Genomic DNA, 26495 nt, shown 5'->3' on the forward strand with positions numbered 1-26495 from the left:
CCTAATTATTACCACTATTATCAGTTTTTCACCTATTATCAGTTTTTCTTTTATACAGGATGACCCAAAAAAAAACGGGCCCCAACTCTAATTAGGCCCCGTTTCTTAGTGTTTTGTCCGAATGAAATGAAACTTTGGTCATAACTAGTTTATTATATTCAAACATCACATCAAAACACTAGGGTCTTTGGCCTTTTTTTCTCCGTTCTACAGCGTATGTTCTAGATGGCCTCCATTTAGCTCCATGCAATACTTGAGGCGCAGCACGAAGTTGTCCATGACGTTCTTACAGACTGAATTGGTAATGGCTCTCATCTCCTCCCTGATGGCTTTCTTGAGATCCGTGATAGTTCTGGGTTTCCCTGCGTAGACTGTGTCCTTAAGATAGCCCCAAAGAAAAAAATCTGGGGGGCTTAGGTCCGGGCTATGGGGTGCCCACTCAAAATCAATCTTGAGACTGATCGCTTGGCCTCCGAAATTCTCTTTCAGCCAATCTCAGGACAGGTTTGAGGTGTGAGAACTTGCTCCGTCTTGCTGGAACCAGAGCTTGCTCATGAGTGACGGGTAGATGGTCTGGAGCTCATTCTTGAAGGTTTTGAGGACCTCCACATACCGCTCTTTGGTGACTGTCACTGCTGCGCCAGATTCTTAGATGAAGATTGGTCCAATGATGCCTCTGGCCGAGATTGCAGCCCACACCGTGCACTTAGGAGAGTGCAGGGGCTTGGTGGCTACTTCATTAGATGAAGCCCACTTCCATCTTGATGGAAAGGCGAACTCCAAGACAAATGTCTTCTGGGGGTCCTCCAGACCCAATGAAGTAGCGCCTCAAGAAATGCATGGAGCTAAATGGAGGCCATCTAGAACATATGCTGTAGAACGGAGGAAAAAAGGCCAAAGACCCTAGTTTTTTTATGTGATGTTTTGAATATAATAAACTAGTTATGACCAAAGTTTCATTTCATTCGGACAAAACACTAAGAAACGGTGCCGAATTAGAGTTGGGGCCCGTTTTTTTTGGGTCACCCTGTAACTGCTCAAAATTCGAAAAAAATCATTAGCGGCTTTAACTTATTAACTGCCATTGACGACGGTAGACGTCTACTCCAACGCTACCGGAATGCATTATTCGTTAAAACTGTGACACGGGCAAAGCGGAAAATGTTAACATTTTATTTACAAAGTTGTTTTCTTGTCATACAGAAAGTAAAAATGTCGCTACGAACACAACTTGTGCAACAGGTGGCCACGCCGAAAACAAAAATTGCGTGGCTCACTGGCTGCACAGCTGCTATAGCAATAACTTTATTGGGGTGGTGGTGGTTGACGGGGTGTGGGGAGGGAGTGCGAAAGGAAACGACACAAAGAGAGAAATAATAAACCCAGCCAAAAAAAAAAAAAAAAAAAAAGGAAAATTTCAGTCAACAAAATATTAAAAGCACAGACCCAAAAACTAGACCAGTCCCAAAGTCCTCACACGGGATTCAAAATGTGGGTTTTGACAGTGAAATTGTGGAATGCTGAAAGGCGAGGGGTGGCTCTCAGTTCTGTTGTGGAAGGAGGTGCGGCAGGGGGACGGGACGGGAGGAGCAGCTAGGTAAAAAAAGTAGTTTTGCTGGGAGGTGTTGGTGGCGCTTGGTCCACACGAGCCACCCATCCAGTAAAGTCTTGGCCCAAAAAAGAGCTCGGAGCTGGGGGAGCGCGGGGAGAGACGTAGGGATGGTTGCCGGTCGGACGTTCGGGTTGGCGGTTGACTTGGTGGGAGGGGGGTGTCGTGGAAATTCTAGTCGTCCTCTTCGTCATCCTCGTCCTCGTCTTCGTCGTCCGCTTCTCGCTTTCTCTTCTCGCCTTTACCGGTCCCCGTATCTGTAGAAAAAAGACACTTTTTAATAGTAGTGGAAACCTCTTGTTACCTCACGATATGATACGATTTGCGATGCAAAGCTCACGATAACGATAATTTGACAATATGGCGATTAGAGTTGTGCAAAATTTCCGATTCTTAGATTATTCGCGATTCGGCCGTGGAAGATTCGAGAACGATTCACAAACATCCAAATTCCGATTATTGAAATATGCCAAGTAAAGCGGAAGTACAACACACTCTGCGCGCCGCGCGGTCTTCAGGACGGAAAGGAGCGAGAGTAGCTAATCATCATGCTTCTCATTACCCGGCCCCTCGGGTAATGCCAATGCTCAACTCGCGGCTCTCGCTCAACTCATGCCACGAGATAAAAAAAACACAACAACATACCTGACTGCTGCCGAAAAGCTGCTACAAAGTACGGCCACATAATGTTACGGTAGATATCATTTATATAGGACTAGATGCATGATAGATTCGGTAGCGTTAGCAGCACATCTTCAAAAAAGCTAGATGCGGGCGTTAGTAAACGGCCGCCATCTTAAAGCAGTACACTTCCCTGCAAGGCTGTTGTAGCAAACCTTCCAAGCAAACCTAATTAACTTTTTATCTAAAATACTCCTAAATCGGTAAAATATTGACTTGAATCTATCTTTAAAATAGTTTTAAAACTTTCACATGTCGAAAGTAGACAAAAGGGAAATTATGGAATAACGGGAGCAATTTTAACAACTTTAACGGTTGATTCACAACATTCAATTAATTGAATGTAGTTTAAAGCTGCTGATACAGAATGGGGACTGGAGTTTTTTATTTACTGTTATTTTTGTATATTTTTTTACTGCTTGATACTGAAATAGTAGTTTGGTTTAGCCTGAGAGTATTTTTGAACAATTTTGGAACTAATGTACAAAACTTTAAAAAAAAAAAAAAAAAAAAAAGAAGGAGGTGCATCAATAATCGAATCGGAGCCTCTGAATCGTAATCGTAATCGAATCGTTAGGTGCCCAAAGATTCCCAGCTCTAATGGCGATACAGCGATTATCGATACATAGGTCAGGACATCATTCTAGGATTTTCTAGACTAACTGTGAATTGGAATAAGTTTATCACTCGTAGACGTCCAATCCATTTGAAGTGGGAGGGTGGCAGCGAATGAACATTCGTTCATTCGCTGCCACCCTCCCACTTCAAACGGATTGAACGTCTATGGCCGTCAGTGGCAGCCAATGCCAGGCAATGGCGTAATTTTGGGCTATTTAAGGTCATTCACCTGTTGATTTTCAGTTACTTCCTGTTGATTTTGGGGTATTTTACTGGTCACTTCCTGTTTATTTTGACTTACAGAACAGGAAGTGACCTGGGAACAGTGTTGTTAATAACGGTGTTATTTTCTTCAGTAGTGAGTTATCTAATTACTTTTCTCATCTTGGCAACGCCGTTACTGTTACCTAGGTGGCTCCAATAATACCTGACTGTAGCCGGTAGCCTACAAACAACGCCCAAATGATGCTTCGGTAGATATCACATACTGTATATACAGAACTAGATGCAAATGACAGACACGGCTGCATTAGCAAAATATATAATAAAGAACTAGATGCGTTTGTAAACAGCCGCCATTTTAAAACAGTAGCCTTCTCACGAAGGCTCTGTTGAAGCGAACCTAATTAACTTTTTATCTAAAATGCTCCTAAATCAGCAAAATCCTGACTTCCATCTATCTTTAAATGATGAAATTGTTTAAAAACTTAAACATGTCAAAAGTAGACAGAAGGGAACTAATGCAATAACGGGAGCAATTTTAACAACTTTAACGGTTGATTCTAGGGTTGTTCCGATCATGTTTTTTGCTCCCGATCCGATCGTTTTAGTGTGAGTATCTGCCCATCCCGATATTTCCCGATCCGATTGCTTTTTTTTGCTCCCGATTCAAATCCAATCATTCCCGATAATTTTTCCCGATCATATACATTTTGGCAATGCATTAAGAAAAAAATGAATAAAACTCGGACGAATATATACATTCAACATACAATACATAAGTACTGTATTTGTTTATTATGACAATAAATCCTCAAGTTGGCATTTACATTAACATTTTTTCTGTGAGAGGGATCCACGGATAGAAAGACTTGTGACTTTGTATATTGTGACTAAATATTGCCATCTAGCGTATTTGTTGAGCTTTCAGTAAATGATACTGTAGCCATGCCCAAATGCATGATGGGAAGTGGAACCATGACTGTGCGTAGTGCTACCAATTGATATATCTTCTCTGCGTTGGTAAATAACATAAGGTGTTAAGAAAAAGATCAATTGCTACCTTGCTGCCCCATGATATTTCTAATCATAGGGAGAGGGATTGTAAGGCTTTAGCCAATTAAAAATAGGCTCCGAAGGCTGCCAAAATTCACTCTACTCATTTTATGCTGCCTTTTATCTCTCTATATAGGTAAAACGACGCCATTACAGATTGAGCGTGTCAATGCGTGAGTGGGTCGTGCAGCGCATGCATTAATTGCGTTAAATATTTTAACGTGATACATTTTTTAAAAAATTAATTACCGCTGTTATCGGGATAAATTTGATAACCCTACCTTAAGCCTAAACTGAAGACTCTGGATGAGTGTAACATATTATGTCTGTAACGTTAAATACAATTAGAAAACGATTTAATAAAAAAAAATATATATATATATATATTAAAAAAAGGCATGGCCGATATTTTTTTGCCGATTCCGATACTTTGAAAATGACGTGATCGGACCCGATCGATCGGCATCTCTAGTTGATTCACAACATTAAATGACTTCCACACATAGTAAAGGTTACTATCAAGTTATCGCAATATCCACAATACCCCTGTGTCTAGTTAAGTTTAGGGTAAAGAATTGGGCTAAGGCCAATTGTCCCAAAAAACCCTTTAAACTTCACATTGTGTGACCTGTTTTTTTTTTTGTTTAGAAAAAAAAAAACAACAACAAGTTACTTAGTTACTAACACAATTACTTTTTTGGGAGAAGTAATTTGTAACTGTAATTAATTACTTTTTTAAAGTAAGATTAACAACACTGCCTGGGTATCACCCAAATGAATAGGCAGTGACTCAAACTCAACAGGAAATTACCTGTAAATGCCCTGAAAATCGGACAGAATGACTGTGAACGCTCTGGTTTCGAATGAACGAACGTTCCCAGTCTAAACGGATTCGGCGTCGTGCACCGTCAATGCAGCCTTAGAGTTAACTGAGACAATATCATGGTGGATGATTTTGGTAGCAACTTGTTGGTTCCTTTTAATTATCTTTTTAGACACTGACACCTTTTTAAAACGATATCTCGATTCTTGGCAGGCGCATATCGATAACCTTCTGTGATACAAAGTATCATGATATATCACCATTTTAATATTTTGTCACACCCCTAGTCATGACCATACTATTTATTTAGCAATTGGGCAAAAAAATACTTAGGTAAAAATAATAACCTGTAAAAATATTGGAGTGAAGCTGAAATCGTCGACGCCATCATCCAGCTGGGGACGCTTGAGTGTTATAATGACAGGCGTGGCTAAACGGCCATAACGGCAGATTAAAGTGCATGTGACATGAAAAAGCATGTTTATTTCATATTACACGCGGTATTTCATGCTCCTGAATGATATGGACCGCTTGGATGTGTGTGGAAGCGATCGCTATATTTATTTAGTTTTTTTAATCCCGCGCCATGAAAATGAGTGACTTCCGGCTTCGGTCTTGCATTGAGGAGGAGGGCGCTGTGACGTGTACGGTAGAAGGCGTCCTCTTCACTATACAGCGTACTGTTGTGTATGAGGACGAAGGATTCAGCTGATTTTGCGGATTAATACGAATATTTATTGCATCACGCCAGCAGAAAAATCATTCTGTATGAGGGAGAGGCGTATGCGCCTTTTTGGAGTTTCAAAAGGTTCCCATTCATCGTGGATATTGGCCAAAACTAGTCCGACGACTACTGTGGGACCATTGGACTTACGAGGAAGTGAGTAAACATCTTATTTAGTACTATGTCAAATATTAATACAGCTATTACAAAGTAAACACTAAAAACTTTCTTTAAATAAAGGACTACTTACGTTTGATCATTGATAGGCATGTAAAAAGCGCTCCCCATGCACATTAGCAGCACGTTAGCTGCACAACAACTGCAGCCACTCTCCTCCGGGGAACGAACTGTAAATTGCTCTCCGCCGGGCGGTTTGCCGATCCGCGGAGACAATCGACAACCCAGTCGTCATGTCCAATAATCCAGGCTAGTTATGTGTGATTTTCTGCTTGGAAGACTTTGAAACATCACTCGGTTCGGGTTAGCATGTCGGCTAGCTGTCACGCCTTTTGGTTTGTTTATATTCTCCGAAGCCGGGGAAGGGAAATGACATATGTCCGATTTAGGTGTCATAAAATATCGTTCGGGAGGTGCGACAGTAAAGGTGAAGTTGACAGTTTTGACCATTATGGAGTAATTTTGCCATGTCGTCCTGAATAAATGCATTTTTATGATTTCATATTCCATTTAGCACAAGACTGTTATTTGTCATGACCATGCCATTTATTTAGCAATTGGGGAAAATACTTGGATCAAAAGAATATCCTGTAAAAATATTGAAGTAAAGAGACAGAAACAACGACATTTTGCAGCTCTCGTTGCGTTTTCCTCGTTGTGAATAGTTCCCCCTCGACGGGCTGACTGGTCCTTCTCAAGCCATTTATATAGCTATTGGGGAAAAATACTTGGATAAAAAGAATATCCTATAAAAATATTGGAGTAGAGAGACTGAAACAATGACATTTTGCGGCTCTCTTTGTCGCGTTTTCCTCGTTCTGAATAATTCCCCCTCAATGGGCTGAATAGTAAAACCAATGAGCCCAGTCTACCGCTGACGTCATCCACCTGTTGGGGACGCTAAAGCCCTATAATCAGGAGTGCACATAATTTTTTTGCCCAGGTTTCAGAGGAGGACCTGGAGATGCGACTTGGTCCTCATTGAGCTTGAGAGCCGACCCGCCTGATGCGATAAAATTATGACAAGCTTTACTTGGAGCCAATTACCTTAAATTAATTTTATTAACAATTAACACTTGATTCACATCAACTGGCACAACAAAATTGCCACTACTCTGAAGTGAAATGTAAAGACATATACAGGGGTACGCATATTTTTTTTGCCTCCCACATTAACTCCAAGCCTTTGTAAAAGTGGGATATCGACCTCTTAAGAGCTCATTGAACGTGCATGTTTAGCTTTGTGAAATGCGAGCAAAAACACGTTTGTCAGTGCATGGCGCTGTTCTTTATTAATTTTATTCCGCCACTTGTCCATAGGGCGAGTAGGGTCCTGTCTGGCATCGATAGTTTGCTTAATTGCCATCATGCTCTGTTTTTTTTCGTGATTTTCAAAGTTTGGATGGCTGAAATTCTTTGACCCTACATAAAATGCGCTGCTCTTATCAGCGACATTGAGATTCTCACGGCAAGTTTAGCACCACATTTCCATGAGAGCATCATTTGCTTCTAGCCATGGTACCTCCTGCAGCCACTTTTCAGCAAAAGTCCTTTTTTTCGGTAGGTCTGGTGACGTCTCTGTCGTCTGCAGTGGTGTTAATTTTACTTTAAAAAAGTAATTAATTACAGTTACAAAGTACTTCTCCCAAAAAGTAATTGCGTTAGTAACTCAGTTACCTGAATGTAAGAGTAATTAGTTACTTGGAAACGTAACTAGTGGTAATTTTCTTTTTTTTTTCTCAAAAAAAAAAAACACAAAAAACAAAAAACAAAAACAGGTCACGCAATGTGAAGTTTAAAGGGTTTGGGGGACAATTGGCCCTAGCCCAATTCTTTACCCTCCACTTAACTAGACACAAGGGTATTGCGGTAACTAGATAGTAACCTTTGCTATGTGTGGAAGTCATTTAAAGTTGTGAATCAACCGTTAAAGTTGTTAAAATTGCTCCCGTTATTTCATTAGTTCCCTTCTGTCTACTTTAAACATGTGTAAGTTTTAAAACTGTTTCATCATTTAAAGATAGATTTAAGTTAAGATTTTGCCGATTTAGGAGCATTTTAGATTTAAAGAAACAAAAAAAAAAGTTACTTAGGTTCGCTATGAAGGATCTCTACATCAGAGCCTTCCTGAGAGGTCTACTGCTTTAAGATGGCGGCTGTTTACTAACGCATGTAGTCATTAAAACATGTTGCCAATGCAGCTGTGTCTGTCAATTGCATCTAGTTCTATAATATGATATCTACCGTGTCATGTGGGCGTAGTTTGTCGGCTATGGCTACAGTCAAGTATTATTGGAGCCACCTAGCATCGCGGTTGCAACGGCGTCTTTCCCACTCCTGCTCTGCTCTCTCGTCTCCGTGAGTCTGTTTCTCTCTGACTTTTATTCAACCAACTTAGTAACGCATAGTAACGCACGCCTTTCCCGCCTCCAAACGGTAACGGCGTTGCCAAGATAAGAAAAGCAATTAATTAGATTACTCATTACTGAAAAAAATAACGCCGTTAGTAACGCCGTTATATTCTAACGCCGTTATTAACAACACTGGTCGTCTGTCTGTCTTTTGACGGGTGTGGGGGAACACGGAAATAATTATTCAGTCGGACCTGCCTCTTTGACATTTTGAGAATAGATTTTCTCGTGTCCGCCGCAAATACAGTGGTCAGCCATCGGTACGCAAAAGCGTATTGAAGCCGTTGAGGGCCAACGCATTTGTCTACGTCCAGTACGCATGCGCGCATGCGGACCACTTATGTGCACCCCTGCCTATAATGGTAGGCGTGGCTAACCGGCAGATTAAAAGACTAATTTCTCGTCATCTGCGCTTTGCTAAATTGTTGTATATTGTCGAATCGTCTCAAAATATGATTCTAATTCACATAATAATGCCATTTAAGACTTTTTTTCTCATGTCGTATGCTCTTTAAAAGACTAATTTCTCGTCATCTGTGCTTTGCCAAATTGTTGTATTTAGTCAAATCGTCTCAAAATATGATTTTAATTCACATAATAACCCTTTTTAAGATTTTTTTATGCCGATTTTAATTCACATAATAACCCTTTTTAAGATTTTTTTATGCCGTCACAGGCAGTTTTAACTCCCTGTCAAACTAGATTTTATCCCCATCTATGCCAGTGAATGAGTTCAAAAGATTTCTATTGCTGCCCGATTGTTAAATACCTTCATCGTCTTCCTCCTCGTCTTCCTCTTCATCATCTACTTCCCCGTCCAGTCCATAGTCTTCCTCCTAGCATGGAAATTTTTTGGGGTGTCAAATTTGTCTATTTTTTAAAAATCTTATCATATATAGTCTTTACCTCGTCTTCACCGCTAACTTCCTCATCGTCCTCTTCTCCCTCGACCTCTTCCTCATCTTCTTCGTCGTCGTCTTCCTCGTCGAGGTCGTCGTCCTCTCCGTCCTCGTCTTCCTCATCCTCGCCCTCTGGAGGACAAATGATACCACGCGTTTGTATATGGCAGAAAACACAGACAAGACTGAAAAAGCAGTTTCTGCTCTTGCAACCCTCTTTAAAATAAACTGCAGTATTTTAAGCCAAAAGAACTGTTGTGTTTGATAGAACAATATGTCTATATGCTGCTATAGCAGATCCATAGCGCACTGAGCCTCCCAACTATTTTCAATTTGTCCGTTTTACCCTGGAAACCCCCGTTTACAGACGTCGCGCATAAAAAAAAGGTAAGTAATTATATTTATAATTCAAAATGTCTGTCATTTTGAGCTTAGAATCATAAATTGATGTATAATATTCAGTTGAGAAAAAAATGACAAAAAAATTATCCACTCGCATATTTTAACTTTTAAACAAATTACGTCACAATGAAAAATTTGGCGTCTGTAAATAAGTCATGGATACATACCTCATAACTATCGCTGAATTGTATTTTTTTTGTTACTGTAGCATTTTCCCCGATATTTTAGATGATATATACAGTCATTTTCGCACTATAAGGCGCACCTGACTATAAGCCGCCATCCACCAAATTTGGTACGAAAATGGCATTTGTTCATAGATAAGCCGCACTGGACTATAAGCCGCAGCTGTACTCACTGTATTATGGGATATTTACACAAAAAGATATTAAACGGTAACACTTTATTTGACAGCGGCATCATACGACTGTCATAAGACCAGATGAACCACCGTGGATTCATTGCTTCAAGAAGCTTCATTTGGCCATCACTGCTCCCTAAGGGAGACACTCAACCTCTGCTGCCACCTGCTGTCAACACTGTTGTTGTCGAACATGCCTCCTAGCATGCATTGCAGCGCTACAGATGTAAATAACAGTCAAAATTCATGTTCTGTGATAATTATTTCTTCAGTTACTGTTCCAGTTGTTTCATTAATTGCTAGTTATGGTAATTGATAACACTTTATTTGACACTGGCGGCATTAGACTGTCATTAGACAATCATAATTATGACTTTACACTGTCATGAGCATGAACGAATGCTTATGACAGATGTCATTTAGTGTTATCCGGCAAATTATCTCACTTTTGAATGGATGTAAAAATCCAAGCTGGACATAAATGGAATTAGTGACTACATTTGCCGAATAACACTTAATGACATAAGCATTCAGTAATGCCAATGATAGTGTCATGTCATAATTATGATGGTCTTATAACAGTCATATGATCCGCTGTCAAATAAAGTATTAGCTAGTAATCCAAATAAATCAACAAATAAACCACACTGGATTATAAGCCTTAAGATTCAAAATAAAGGAAAAAAGTTGCGGCTTATAGGCCGAAAATTACGGTAATCGTTCCAAACAAAGAAAAATTGAAAATTAACGTTTAAAAGGGTAAATATATGAAAAAGAAAATCTCGACCACTCCACTTGTTGTCTGCGATTTCTGCATCGCAACCCTTGTTATATGACCATGTTTCACCCATAAATCCCCCAAAAATACGGCTGTGGCCGTTCACAGCTGTGTCTTGACACTTGGTGATACATGCTACATGGAGTTTTTGGATCAAAACAAGGTAAGTACTCGATAATATCTCGTTAAAATCGTGGCGTCTTTAATTACACTCTCGCCTCCAGTTAGGGTTTTGCTGTTTAATTTTTTTTTTTATAAATCTGTTCAAAAGTTTTCTTCCCCCAGAAAATTGAGATTTTAAGCTTTCCAGTGATGTATCACACATCCATATAGGACAATTTTGAAATTTGGCCAAATTGAGGGTCTCATAGTGGAACGTCAAGTCACCTTAGTGTTTTCCGCCATATACCTTTTTTCCCCTCCCAGCGTTTGTCCCGCCTACCTTCGTCATCGTCGTCATCCACGACGTCGCCGTCCACCTCCACGTCGGAATCGGACGCCTCCTCGTTCTTGTCGAAGCCGTCCAGGTAAGTGAGCTGCGGCAGCAGTTTGAAGACGCTAGCCTTGTAGTCGCTCATGGAGGTCACTTCGCATTTGAACAGGTCCAGACTTTTCAGGTGTTTCAGCTTTTTCTGACGGATCGATGAGACACCGTTAGAGTTCGTGACAGGTTCAAATACGACAAAAATTAATTATGCATCACCCGGAATGGAATGCGATTGATTAGGGCTGGATCGCTTAATCGATTAACCCGAGTAATTCGATTAGAAAAAAAGCTTCGAACCAAATTTTGCTGCTTCAATGATTTGTTTAATTAGAGTGGCAACGTAATGGTTTGTTTTGAAAGCGTTTGCATAAGTTTTATTCATTTTTACTGGTGCACGATAATTATCGGTCCGATAATTATCGGTCCGATAATAGGAATTATGACGTCATCCCGATAAATCCAATCACATTATTAATAGGACCGATAATATGTACTGTGCTGGCTTTACAGTTTACACACTAGTATGGGAAATCGGTCTGATCATTTGCGGGGCATTGCTGCCACCTGCTGGTCAGAATAATTCACTGCATCTATCTTTTGTCACAGTAGTTTGGTTCATCCACTTACACATTGCGGTGTCTAGTAGTAGCAGCATTGACAATCGTGAATGCCTTCTGTTACGTTTCCGCCTCGGAAATACAGTATATGTAAGTATTTTATGTTCACTATAACATATGGATGTGCAATATATGTTTACCTCTGTGGTGAAGGGTCATATGTAGAAAACTTCATAAGTTGTTGTGTTATAGAAGCCAGCCAATGCTTTAGTAGCTCAAGCTAGTGTGCTATGCTATACATATAATAGTTGTGTATATAAGTGTATTGTGCAGTTTGGTGTCTATTGAGTATTGAATATGTGTATTTTTCTGTTGTACTTTCACAATATTAAGACGAGTGTCTTCCCATAAAAGCAAGAAAAGACCAAGCCTTGTGGTTTATGGAAGTCCACTCATTCTTAGCTGGCTGTCGGGCAGTGCAGAAGTGAAACACTGTTTTGTTCATGTCATTATGAAAAATCTGGTGAGATCAAAGGCAAATCTATGTTAAATCCACCACTTGTCTTTTTTTTTTTTTAAAAAACCTCCAGGTGTTCAAAATTTTAGGTTATACATTTAAAAAATTATATATTTATTATCGGTTACCGATATCGATATCTGCTTTGAGGAGCAGGAAGTTATCGACATCGGTGTCAGTTTCAGAAAATGGATATCGTGTACCCCTGTTCATTTGTGTGGTTATACTGCCCACTAGTGACAACAGTGAATATGAAATAACTCATCTAACATGTTAAGACCAACATAAGGTTGTAAGTTTTTGTTTGAGCTAATATGATTTTATATGCATTCATAATTCAGTTAAGAAGCAAATTTAGCAGTCTTTGGTTTGTATGAACGATTTGTTAAGCCCTTTGAAAAAAAATAGCTTAGCATTTTATAGCATTTAAGCTAGCGGTCTTTTGCTGTGCAAGTTAGCCATTTGTTCTTTTGTTGTACTTAAATCCTCATTTACCGTAATTTTCAGACTATGAGCCGCTACTTTTTCCCTCATTTTGAATCCTGCGGCTTATAGTCCAGTGCAGCTTATTTGTTGATTTATTTGGGTTAATAGGTAACACTTTACTTGACAGTGGCGTCATAAGACCGTGATAATTATGAAACTATCATGGGCATTACTGAATGCTAATGACAGATGTAATTAAGTGTCATCTGGCAAATTATGTCACTAACTTTTACATCCATACAAAAGTGACAGTGTCATGTCATTATTATGATTGTCTTATGACAGTCTTATGGCGCCACTGTCACATCAAGTGTTACCAAATACCATAAGTAGCAATTAATGAAACAACTGGAACAGTAACTGAAGAAATAATTAGCACAGAACATGAATTTTGATTGTTATTTACAACTGTAGCGCTGTAATGCATGCTAGGAGGCATGTTGGACGACAGCAGTCAATTCGTTCAAAGCTTCATAGTGGTTCATTTGGTCTTATGACAGTCTTTTGATGCCACTGTCAAATAATACATAATAATACAGTGAGGACAGGCTTATAGTCCAATGCGGCTTATCTATTAACAACTGTCATTTTCGTGTCAAATTTTGTGGGTGGCGGCTTATGGTCAGGTATGCCTTATAGTCCAAAAAATTCTCTATTTTGATAAACAATTAATCGTTTAAGACCTTCTTCACTGTAAACTTGTCTAAATTCTTGAAATAATAACATATATAACTTCTCAGTGGTAAATATCATCAGATTCCTTCATTACATTTTTGTTAAGTCGAAGTAGGACATGAAAAAAAATTCACTTTTTTGCCAATTTTCAGACATTTTGCTGTCTCAACTAGTTCCTAAATAAGGCTGCAAGAACTATAGGATTAAATCGAATAATAAATTAGTTCCCAACTAATTTAATAATTGACAGTTTTAGACTACAGTAAGGGTAGAAAGCTGTAGTTAAATATTTTGAAGTCTTTTGTCTTCCTTGTTACTTACAACATGCCTAAAAAACTTCAAGGTAAATTGTGAAGGTAATTTTAAAAAATGACATTTATCCGATTCATCGTTTAATTAATCGTCAGATTAATCGATTATGAAAATAATCGTTAGTTGCCGCCCTAGTTCACCTAAATTAAGAAAAATTTGCTTTCAAATAATGTTTTGAACAATCTATTCTTGAATTATGAACATTTCTGACAAAAAAAGCTTTTTAAAAGATTAAATATATTATTTTTTTAAGTTCTTTCAGAAAAATAGCTAGCTGAAAAGAAGCTAATTTCAAAAAATCTAAGTGAGTAAATTTTACTTTAAGCACTGGCTGATAATTTCACTTATTTCTAGTTCATCTACACTGAAAACAAAGGAATCTAAATGATTTCAGGAAGGTGCGTTTTTGCATAAATAACTTAAAAAACTACTGCCCGCAATGGCTTTACCGTTAAGGCTGATTTATGCCTCTGCGTTGCGGCGACGGCGGACCTACGCCGTTAATGCAAACCAGTTTGGACGTGCACCTCCCAAAAAGTCCTGACTACGCGTCACATCAACGTCAAAGGACTGTGATTGGTCCGCTCTAGAGCTGAAACAAATACTCGAGCAACTCGAGTTTAAAAACTGATCCGAGTAATTTTATTCACCTCGAGGAATCGTTTATTTTTGCCAGCTCGAAGCATCACGTTTTGCCCGGACTACTTTTAATGCGGGACAACGCGCTGACGTCACGTGCGTAGAGGAGGAACCAATTAAATTTTTTTTTAAAAAAACTTACCACAGCCGACAGCCGCTACAAACTACGCCGACGTTGCTAAAAACTACGCCCGCATGATGCCAGTGTGGTAGCAGGTAGTGTCCGATGCGTCTCAGATATCGCATGCATTTAGAACTAGATGCAAAATGAAAGACTCGGCCGCGTCTGGGCAGCATTAGTGAACAGCCGCCATCTTTAAGCAGTAGAATTCTCAACGCTAATAAATATAACGTTACTGTCACTCGCTCACATAACGTTAGCCCTTCGGAGGGCTAGGTTTCTATTGATTATGACCACTGTCGTTGTGTGGCTAACTTGTCTTACATACAGGCTTTATTTAATCTGTAATAAGTAATGAGGGTGTAAAATTAAAACACAATAAAGCTAACTATCAGTTTTAGCTGAGTAGTCATTGCTGGATAAAACATTGGTCCCTAATGTGCTCCAATGCAGCAGGTATCATACATTTATTTTGAACACTGCAAAAACTCAAAATCCTATCAGTACTTACAGTTTAGACTAACTTAAAACTTGACTAGAACTTAAAAATAGCTTGACACAAAAGGAAATTCAATTGAAACACGTGGGAAAAACACATAGCTTTCAAGTGATGTGTGTTAGCAAGCGTAATTACATTTTTAGGTAAGAAATATGTTTTTTTTAATAAGATCTAGAAGTTTTTTGAGTGAAAGCAGTGAATTTTTTTTCTAGTCTCATCTGAGATGCAATTGTTGGCTGTCTTCAACAATGTACATCGAAAATAAAGACATTGATTGACTGAAAATGGTTCAATATTGGATTAAATGTCTTTTTTTCTCAGGTGTATTTATAATTGCTCTTTACCTAAAAAAATGTTTTATCCGATTACTAGATTAATCGATAGAATTTTCAGTCGATTACTCGATTACTAAAATATTCGATAGCTGCAGCCCTAGTCCGCTTAGTACGTTGTTTCCGGTTCGGCACAACAACACCACCATTTTCAAACATTCAAACACCTTCGCAAATGTTTTCTGTTTCGCCTATGCCTCAACATTTGTATTAACATTTGTTGTTCAATATTGATTAGCTACAACTCCAAATACATGCGTTCCATCTCCATTGCAGTCTTTGACCGGAGGAAAACTAAAGGAATTCGACAAGAGACCCCCAAAACCGTACACAAAAAAAAAAGGCACACCCCTATAGTGGCTTGGCGGTGAATTACAGAGCAACGCATTACCTAGACGCAGAACTTCAAATGCTCAATGATGACGTAGGGTCTACGCCGTCGCGCCGCCTTCAACAGAACGCAGTGAGAACGACGACCCTTGTCTGACTAGCAACTGTAACTAAGGGGACGGAGCGTTTGCAAAAGGTCAATAGAGTGTTAGCATGAAGCTAGCTGTTTTGTTGGCATCAATCTAGCTGTTTTTCATGCTGCCCTGATATTCAAATTGATCCCACAAAGTCCATACTTCATGAAAAAAAACATGCTAATGATATTAACTCAAAAAATGTTGAAATACACGTGTAGGACTGACCAACGGTTCCAAGGAACTGATCTCCTTCAATTTGTTGCCGGTCAGATTTAGATGCGTGAGGTTGGGTAGTTTCTGCGCTAAGACCTCCAGGCCGCCACTGATCTTGTTGTCGCTCAACTCCAGCTGAAAAAAAATGAAACGTTAAGTCCCGGCCGGCTTCTCGGCGTCAGAGCGTCTTACCTTTTTGAGTTTTTCTAGTCTGGGTATGTTGGAGATTGACGATAAACCGACATCTATCAAACTGAGCGAAACCAGATTGACAAATTCATCTGTGAGGCCTTCAGTGTTTCCGTCGGCCGTTCGGCAGTTGTCGAGGAGAAGTTCTCGGACCTAACGTACAATGGACAAGATAATTGTTGTTAAATAAATACTCCAAAACAGTCGTGTACTTTCTGAAATTTAAGGGAACTTTATTGGAGTCAGATATTTTTAGCAATTTTAGGTGGTCATGGACTAGCTAAGGCCACCATGAGTCATAGTTTTTTTATATTTCTCGGACAAAGAGTTGCAAATGAAGTCTACTTTCTGAAATATTAGCATTAGCCCCATCAGACCCGCATTTTTTTGCTGGGCAAAAAAAAATTTTTTTTAAGAAAAAAAAAGGGGAAAAAAAATATGCGCTGATTTTTACTCCACTCAAATACCAGAACAAAGTGCAATTTTTTGGTCGGGGATATTTCATGGTTTTATTGGTTATTTTTAAAGTTAATGTGTTTTTGATGAGAAATGAGCACGTTACGCTATTCTTTTTGAAGTTTCGTTTGGTCAGCCAATTTCAAAGAGGGCATGCCAAACCTCATGATTTGATTTCGATGGCTAAAGTTTCATCCTATCATCTCCTAGAAGTGACAATAGCAACTAAATTCAGTGTATCTATTGGTTTATGGGTTCATGTCCTTCAGCAGCATGCTTAGATCTGTAGGGGTTAGGAGTTTTAACTATAAATTAACTCAAAACTTTTCCCACCCTAATCGGTTGTGCAACAAAGGGCGCAAATTACTTTGAAAAATTTTGTTTTACATTAGTTTATTAAAAATAAAGTTGGTCATCCAATAGGATTTGAGATTTTTGCTGTCAGTGGACATTCTTTATTCTGCAAAGTTTGTTTCAGTGTTTATATAGTATAAAACATACTGTGAGTATACACTACCGTTCAAAAGTTTGGGGTCACTTTGACCCCAAACTTTTGAACCGTAGTGTATCATATGAGATTTTTTATTATGTACAATCCGGTTCAAAAGTTTGGGGTCTTTTGAATGGTAGTGTATTTTTGCAAAATTCCTATACCTATGGATTACTTTGTTGCTAGTAGCCCTTAACCCTTCCGCTGATCTATATCAATCAAATCCAGTTCAACTGGGGAGTCCGGCATGCCATTGCAGGGTAGCCGCGGAGTCTTAAAAAGTCTTAAATCCAGGCCTTTTAATTTAAAGCCTTACAATGTCTAAAATTCCCCTAAAATCTCATAAAAGGTCCTAAATACGAGGTCTTGAAACTTCAGACTTTGCTTTGATTTAGAACATCCATAAACTCCAGTCCATTTTAAATGTTTGAATTTTGGGGGACAGTGAAACATAACTACAAAGTGGAACTACCTGTGCTGCCTGGTCAGAATTTATAGACCACCACCAGCTATTTCTGGACTGCAAAAACACACCTCCTTTAAAATACTAAAATTATCTTGTTTTCAGTGTAAATCTACTAGAAATAAGTGAAATTATCTGCCAGTGCTTCAAGTACATTTTACTTACTTAGATTTCTTGAAATAAGAAAAATAGCTAACTGAAAATCATCTTAAGACGTATTTTAAGCAATAAATGACTATATTTAATCTTTAAAAAGCTTAGAAATGTCACACATGTTCTTAAATCAGTGTTCAAAACATTATTTGAAAGCATTTTTTTCTGGATTTAGGTAAAAAATGACCAACCTTCAGATGTACTGGCTTAATAAGAACAAATAGGTCTTTATTGTCATTGTAAACAACGTGGAACTCCAGTATAAACATTTAATAAAATAAAAATAGGAAAATATATGCTCTTTAACTATACAGTGTATCACAAAAGTGAGTACACTCCTCGCATTTCAGCAGATATTTAAGTATATCTTTTCATGGGACAACACTGACAAAATGACACTTTCACACAATGAAAAGAAGTCTGTGTGAAGCTTATATAATAAAGTTCATTAATTTTCCCCTCAAAATATAGCCATGAATATCTAAATCCCTGGCAACAAAAGTAAATTGCCTAAGTACCTCTTTGAAAAAACGTACATCCCTAAATGTCTAAATTGAGTACTGCTTGTCATTTTCCCTCCAAAATGTCATGTGACTCGTTACAGGAGTGCTGTCAGCATTGGTGCATAGTTTGAAGAGGTGGGGGGTCAGCCTGTTAGTGCGCAGACCATATGCCGCACTCTACATAAAATTGGTGTGCATGGCTGTCACCCCAGGAGGAAGCCTCTTATGAAGACGGTACACAAGAAAGCCCGCCCGTCTCATCAGACCAAAGGACATGGTTCCAGTAATGCATGTGCTTTGCTGACATGTCTTCAGCAAACTGTTTGCTGGCTTTCATGTGTGCCGTCTTCAGATGAGGCTTCCTCCTGGGGTGACAGCCATGCACACCAATTTGATGTAGAGTGTGGCGTATGGTCTGAGCACTAACAGACTGACACCCACCTCTTCAATCTCTGCAGCAATGCTGACAGCACTCCTGTAACGAGTCACATGACATTTTGGAGGGAAAATGACAAGCAGTATTCAATTTAGACATTTAGGGATGTACGTTTTTTCAAAGAGGTGTACTTACTTTTGTTGCCAAAGCTTTAGATATTAATGGCTATATTTTGAGTTATTTTGAGGGGAAAATAAATTAACTCTCTTATATAAGCTGCACACAGACTACTTTTCATTGTGTCAAATTGTCATTTTGTCTGTGTTGTCCCATGAAAAGCTATACTTAAATATCTTTAGAAATGCGAGGGGTGAATTCACTTTTGTGATACACTGTAAGTGAATAATTACATCTTGCTTAGACTGAAATACTTAGTGTAAATGGAATAATCTGACGCATTAATCTGTTAACTAGTCTTTAACACTCAGAACAAGATGGAGAAAATTATTTGACTAGTTTTGAGAAATCAATCTGATTAAGACGTTATAAACTTGCAGTTTATGCAAGCGCAGTTTTGTGTTGACAGCTTAGTTAGCCTAGCAGCGGATGAAACTAAACAGAACTGAATTACAGCACCGTACTTGCATCCATGGGTAAGTGGTCAACAGCCAGTTTACAAATCTTGATTCACAACAGAGAAATTTGCGAACTAAAGAGAAATAAATTCATATACTTTGCAAGTAATTCCGGGCCTCCAATTTTCCTTGAAGTCTTTTGTACTTTTTCTTGCATTAATGTGAAATTAGAGCAGCACGATAATTATCGGTCCGTTAATTATCGTACCGATAATAAGAATTATGACGTCATCCCAATAAATCTGATAACCTTATTTATCGGCCCGATAATATATATTTTTGGCATGGTGTCGGTGGATTGGGATGTGTGCGTTTGTTTCCACTCCTGTTTTGCCAGTATGCAAAGTTTTGTTACTGTTCTAGAGGCCGTATTTTTCTACCATTGAGTGATAATCCTTACTATGGCAATTAGCAAATGTTTGCATTTTACAGTGTTATATTTACAAGTTCTTGAGAGGCCTTCTGGTTATAAATAGCCTTGCTTGCCAGATTAAGAAAGTTGTTTCATGGACCAAGCCCGCAAAAACCTCCTCTCCTGTTGAACCAAATGTTTTATTTCTTGACAAAGCACAATATCAGTTGGGTATGTTTTAGTTCAGTGCTAATTTTTCAGGGGAACACATCGTCATTTATATTGACTGATTGATTGTGATTGACTCAAATTATATTTATTTGAAAAAATAAATATGGGCTCTTTATTTGAAGTCAAAACTCCTCTTCTCTTTGTTTTGTTCATTATAATAATGTTCATATCTACATGCAAATTCTGGTGAGGTCAAAGTCAAATCTATGCTGAATCCACCACTAGTATTTTTACCTACAGGTGTTCAAAAACTCAGTTGAATATACATTCAAAAATTCTATATATATTATCGGTTATTGTATCGGCCTTGAGGAGCAGAAAGTTATTGATATCGGTTTCAAAAAATGAGAATGGTCTTTGAAAAAAATCATTAAAAGTCTTAAATTTCGCTTGTTGAAACTTGCATTGAAGGCGATTGGGGCGCCACCAGCCCTCCCACTTGAAATGGATCGGACTTCTATCGTCATCAATGTTATGCTGGACTTCCCAGTTAATATTTCAAAACCAGATTCCAATCCCCTGAAAATGACACGATCAACCAGATTCCCGATCACGTGATCAGATCGGGGACATCCCCAATACTGTCGTAATTTTATACTGAATGTGTTTTCTAATAGTCTGCAAAGTAGAAATGTACGGCTACTCCTACTTGGAAAACTGTACAAAAATGAAATTAGTACCGAAAAATATCCTTAAAACGTCATTAATTAAAGTCAACGAGTTATTAATCCCGACAGGTGACGTGTCGGTTAGCTCTTACAAGTTGAACATAACTCTTTAATGCTTCCACATTTGAAAGACGACTAAAAGTTGGTTATTTCTCAGAGTAAAACACAGAAAAATGAATGTCTCGCTTTTTAAAAAGCACATTATCATCACTCGCCGAGTGTTCTGTCGATATACCCGTTCGAACCCCGGGTGGCGTGTTCGTTTCGCCAGTGACATATGCAAAGATTTTTTGAAAGTCGGCTAAGCTACAAGCTAGCCGCCATTGCCCCCTTTTAAACGACGCTGTTCAGTGGACGAGAAGTGTGCGCGGCCGCCATTAAGCCCACGCCGCAGCAACGGACTGGATAGAGAATCCACCCTTTTTTTAAATGCACTTTTCCCGTTTTGTAAACGCTCGGTGAAGAAAACGGAATATTCCACGTCGTCGAGCGAACGGCGCCCTTATTTTTCATTTGACCATATTTTCTGCTACACGTGTGGCGAAAGGGGAAAATATAGCGAACGGAAATTTAGACCCCCCCGAAAAAAAAAAAATCAAAGATGGAGACTGCTCCTTTCTTCCAGACCTTCAAAGACGACAGAATGGCAACATGGCGACCCTGAGGAGAAACAGTATGCCGCTTCGAGCCTCTTTTCCCCCCAAAGAAATACGCGTTGTTAAATTAACAATGTGGAGGTCGACGGCCGTTTTGTCAGTAACAAAAAACATTACGTCGACGTTTTTAGTACTGAGGACAAACAGCGGGCGTTGAGTTTTTGTCTGCCCACGCATGACGCCGCTAGTGTCGGAACTCGTGTCAACACGAGGAAAGGCTTGACTTTCAGGTTAATAAAGCCACCGTGTTAGAACATAAAATCCCGAAAATATGTCGAGTGTGACAACGGTGGCGTTTATTTTAATGACGCCACGCATTTATGTAGTGCTACGGGCTTGCCACTACTATGGCGGATGGGCTAATATGGCGGGAAGACGGCAAATTGGGAGGCAGCTGTATATAATGTGCCACCCGAGCCGTTTTACTGTTAAAACGTTTACCATATAACGTTAAAAATGTATTTTAAACATTAGTAACTCGCAATTCTATGCTTCCCGGTGACTTATTTCCGAGTTTTGCAACACTCCCTTTTCAACTTGGAACATCTTTACAACGTGCCGAATACGTAAATCCTCGACGCCTTTTGTTTTTTAAAAATGAAATCCAAGATAAACGAGTTAATCTTATGTATTTTATCTACGAATCGGCATTTGTCAATAAACATGCTTTATTATATCAATTTTTATCATGCCCGAGTCTGGCTGTTAGCGTTAACCTAGTTAAAATGACGTGACTCCCGAACGGAAATGACTGTTTTTCACATAATAATTTTTCAAAAAAGAAAAAAACGTTTTTAACACGCTTTCTCAGTTTGTGTTTTTTTTTCGGTGAGCCGAAATACCACATGTACATAATGTTCTGTTAAGATGTTAAACATCATGCTAAGTAGCAGCAAACATGGCTACCCGCGTCGGTAGAAAGCCCCACCGAAATGCAGCAAGCATGGGGCAGTATATTTGCTCTAAGTATCCCCGTAAAGAGTGGAATTGTAGTCGGTTGCAGCCAGGCTGGCTCCCGAGCCGGACACACGAGGGTGGTGGCGGCTGCGAAACGGCCAACGCGCCGCAATAACGCCGAAGCTACGGGAGGAAATCGGCGTCTCAAAGTAGCAAGCGAACGCCGCGTTCCCCCCTTCATCCCCGGGCTAGAAGCTCCGCTTCGATCGACGAGAACCGCGCAGTTGTCCGTTACGTTGACCCGACTCGGAAGCAAATTTGAGGGGAGAAAAGTAGCACGCTAAGCTAACGCGGTTAGCCCAGCAGAAAACTAAAGGGCTTTGCTTTCCCGTAGTGTAAAAAAATATATATTTTAAAAAGCACGACTCACTTCAGACGGTTTCTTGTTTCTTAGCTCCAAGTGGATCCTGTTTACCATCAACATGGTGCCCGCCGGAGGTGAAACTTTTCTCGCCGGGGCTTTTTTTGTTTTTCCTCAAGTCCAAAACGTAGAGAGATGCCCTAACGGCGGAGGGAGAATCTAGGGGGGTGGGGGGTAGCCGTGTATAATGAACTGAGCCGACGCTAAGTTAGTCGGAGAGGAGAAACCATGGAGGGAACCCGGACTGAAACAAAATAGAGCGCTCAACAGCGCCACCTGCCACCAGAAACGCCCAGCCCAGCGCCTCCTAAAGGGGGAAACTGCAAAGCCTCACTCGGTGTTATGTTTTCTGCTGCATTTCATTTAAAACTCGTTAGTTTAGCGTCCTAAGGCAATAAACGAATGTTAATACGAAAACCTGCTTAAACTATTCATGAACGAGTTATGATTTCTTTTTCTATTTAATCCTGACAGGGCACTCATTTAACTCATTGACGGTGCAAGACGTCCAATTCTGTTAAACCAGGAAGATTGGCTGTGAATGGGCATGGTTAAGTGCCATCGACGGTGCAAGCCATCGAAATCATTTAGGCTGAGATGGGCGAATTGGACGTCAATGGCATGCAATGAGGTAATGTGCTCACATTTTCTGGCACTCCAAAACATTATATATATTGTATATAGTATGCGATAAATTAGTGTTGCAAGATTAATCGATTAACTCGAGTAACCCGATTGGAAAAAATATTTGAATTACATTTTGCTGCTTCATATATGCGTTTAACAGAAGTGGCCTTGTAATAGTGTGTTTTGAAAGTGTTTAGTTTGATTGATTTGTGTGTTTACACTGCTCTCTAGTGGCAACAGTGAATATGACAACTCATTACAAATGGCTGAATCCAGCTGCTCCCTGGTAAGACCAACATGAACTATTTTTTTGTTTGACCTAATGTTTTTTAATGCATTCGTAATTTAGTTGATAGATATATTTAGCTTTTTTTTTGAGGGAATATGTGTTTGAACCATTTGTTAAGAGCATTGTAAAAAAAAAAAAAAAAAAGTTTAATAGCATTTAAGCTAGCGGACGTTTGCTATGTAAGTTGGCAAATTGTTTTGTGGTACTAAAATTCTCTTTTTTTATACTGTTTGAGGCTCAGGTACAGTATTTTATTTTTTTATGTTCCCTATCCGATTACTTGATTATTCAAACTAATTAGTTAATTGATTAATCAACTACTAAAATAATTGATAGCTGCAGTACTACAGTATATGTGTGTTTATACATATGCACTCACCGGCCAGTTTATTAGGTACACCTGTCCAACTGCTCGTTAAGACTTAATTTCTAATCAGTCAACCACATGGCGGCAACTCAGTGCATTTAGGCATGTTGACATGGTTTGAGACAGTCTCCTGCAGTTCAAACCGAGCATCAGTATGGGGAAGAAAGGTGATTTGAGTGACTTTGAACGTGGCATGGTTGTAGGTGCCAGAAGGGCTGGTCTGAGTATTTCAGAAACTGCTGATCTACTGGGATTTTCACGCACAACCATCTCTAGGGTTTACAGAGAAGGGTCCGAAAAAGAAAAAATATCCAGTGGGCGGAAATGCATTGTTGATGCCAGAGGTCAGAGGAGAATGGCCAGACTGGTTCGAGCTGATAGAAAGGCAACAGTGACTCAAATAACCACCCGTTACAACCAAGGTAGGCAGAAGAGCATCTCTGAATGCACAGTACGTCGAACTTTTAGGCAGATGGGCTACAGCAGCAGAAGACAACGCCGGGTGCCACTCCTTTCAGCTAAGAACAGGAAACTGAGGCTACAATTTGCACAAGCTCATCGAAATTGGACAATAGAAGATTGGAAAAACGTTGTCTGGTCTGTTGAGTCGATTTCTGCTGCGACATTCAGATGGTAGGGTCAGAATTTGGCGTCAACAACATGAAAGCATGGATCCATCCTGCCTTGTATCAACGGTTCAGGCTGGTGGTGGTGGTGTAATGGTGTGGGGAATATTTTCTTGGCACTCTTTGGGCCCCTTGGTACCAATTGAGCGTCGTTGGAACGCCACAGCCTTCCTGAGTATTGTTGCTGACCATTTCCAACCCTTTGTGACCACAATGTACCCAACTTCTGATGGCTACTTTCAGCAGGATAATGCGCCATGTCATAAAGCTGGAATCATCTCAGACTGCTTTCTTGAACATGACAATGAGTTCACTGTACTCAAATGGCCTCCACAGTCACCAGATCTCAATCGAATAGAGTATCTTTGGGATGTGGTGGAAGGGGAGATTCGCATCATGGATGTGCAGCCGACAAATCTACACCAACTGTGTGATGCCATCATGTCAATATGGACCAAACTCTCTGAGGAATGCTTTCAGCATTTTGTTGAATCTATGCCACGAAGAATTGAGGCAGTTCTGAAGGCAAAAGGGGGTCCAACCCGTTACTAGCATGGTGTACCTAATAAAGTGGCCGGTGAGTGTATATTAGGGCTGCAGCGCTCAGTATCAGTAGTTATCGATCTATTGACAACTTAGTTTGAGGAATCGATTAGGAACATTCAATGCGTTGCAGAATAAATTCTAGATGTAAAACGCTTGCTAAGATTGCACTTTCAAAAGTGCATTAAATGCGAACACAAAATAGAATTCCCAAGTGTTTTTCCAAACTATGCAGAATTGCACTTCACATTAATATAAAATACCTGAGCTTAGCCTCAAACTGTATTAAGAAAATAAATAAATTATCTAAGTACAACAACAGAACAATTGGCTAACTTGCACAGCAAAAGTCTGCTAGCTCAAATGCTATAAAATTCTATGGCTGCAGCTATCGAATATTTTAGTAATCGAGTAATCGACTGAAAATTCTATCGAGTAATCGGATAAAACAAATATATTTTTAGGTGAAGAGCAATTATAAATATACATGAGAAAACAAGACATTTCATCTAATCTTGAACCATTTTCAATCAATGTCTTTATTTTCGATGTATATTGTTGAAAACAGCCAACAATTGCATCTCAGATGTAACTAGAATTTAAAAAAAAGACTAATTCACTGCCTTCACTCAAAAAACTTTTATTAAAAAAAAATATATATATATATATATATAATATATATATATATATATACCTAAAAATGCCGTTACGCTTGATAACACACATCACTTAAAAGTTAGGATTTTTTCCCACGTGTTTCAATTGAATTTCTCTTTGTGTCAAGCCATTTTTAAGTTCTAGTTAAGTTTTAAGTTAGTCTAAACTGCAAGTCCTGATAGGATTTTGAGTTTTTGCAGTGTTCAAAATAAATGTATGATACAGGCTGTATTGGAGCACATTAGGGACCAGTGCTACTTGGTGTTTTATCCAGCAACGACTACTGAGCTAAAATTGATAGTTAGCATGATTAAGTTTTTATTTTACACCCTCATCACTCCACCATGCTATGTTATGTTAAAGCCTGTATGTAAGACACGTTAGCCACGCATTGACAGTGGTCATAATTAATTGAAACCTAGCCCTCCGCAGGGCTAACGTTACATGAGCTAGTAGCGACAGTAACATTAATCTTATTTATTAGCGATCAGCGCTCTTTATTAGCGCTTAGCGCTCTACTGTTTTAAGATGGCGGCTGTTTACTAATGCTGCCCAGACGCGGCCAAGTCTGTCATTGTGCATCTAGTTCAACATACATGTGATCTCTATGAGACTTATCAGACGCTACCTGTACCAACGTAGCATCGTGCGGGCTAATATTTAGTAACGTCGGCGTCGTTTGTGGCGGCTGTCGGCTGCAGTAAGTTATTTTTTTTTCCTTCTTCCTCTCCACACGTGACAGCGCGTTGTCCCGCATTAAACGTAGTCCGAGCAAAACGTGATGCTTAGAGCTGTCAAAATAAACGATTACTCGAGGTGAATAAAATTACTCG

At 39.3% G+C, this 26495-nt stretch overlaps 1 protein-coding gene across 1 annotated transcript; it reads right to left on the reverse strand.

Annotated features, from left to right (window-relative positions):
* Window positions 1-1159: 1159 nt before the first annotated feature.
* anp32b (acidic (leucine-rich) nuclear phosphoprotein 32 family, member B) lies at window positions 1160-22757 on the reverse strand. Its single transcript, XM_057843941.1, has 7 exons — window positions 22563-22757; window positions 16256-16405; window positions 16076-16198; window positions 11201-11390; window positions 9225-9349; window positions 9088-9154; window positions 1160-1866 (listed from the first exon to the last, which is right to left on the reverse strand). The coding sequence occupies exons 1-7, from the start codon at window positions 22614-22616 to the stop codon at window positions 1784-1786; spliced, it is 792 nt and encodes a 263-aa protein (XP_057699924.1). The 5' UTR covers window positions 22617-22757; the 3' UTR covers window positions 1160-1783.
* Window positions 22758-26495: the final 3738 nt, after the last annotated feature.

The sequence above is a fragment of the Corythoichthys intestinalis genome, chromosome 8 (genome assembly GCF_030265065.1).
Source record: "Corythoichthys intestinalis isolate RoL2023-P3 chromosome 8, ASM3026506v1, whole genome shotgun sequence".
NCBI lineage: Eukaryota > Metazoa > Chordata > Actinopteri > Syngnathiformes > Syngnathidae > Corythoichthys > Corythoichthys intestinalis.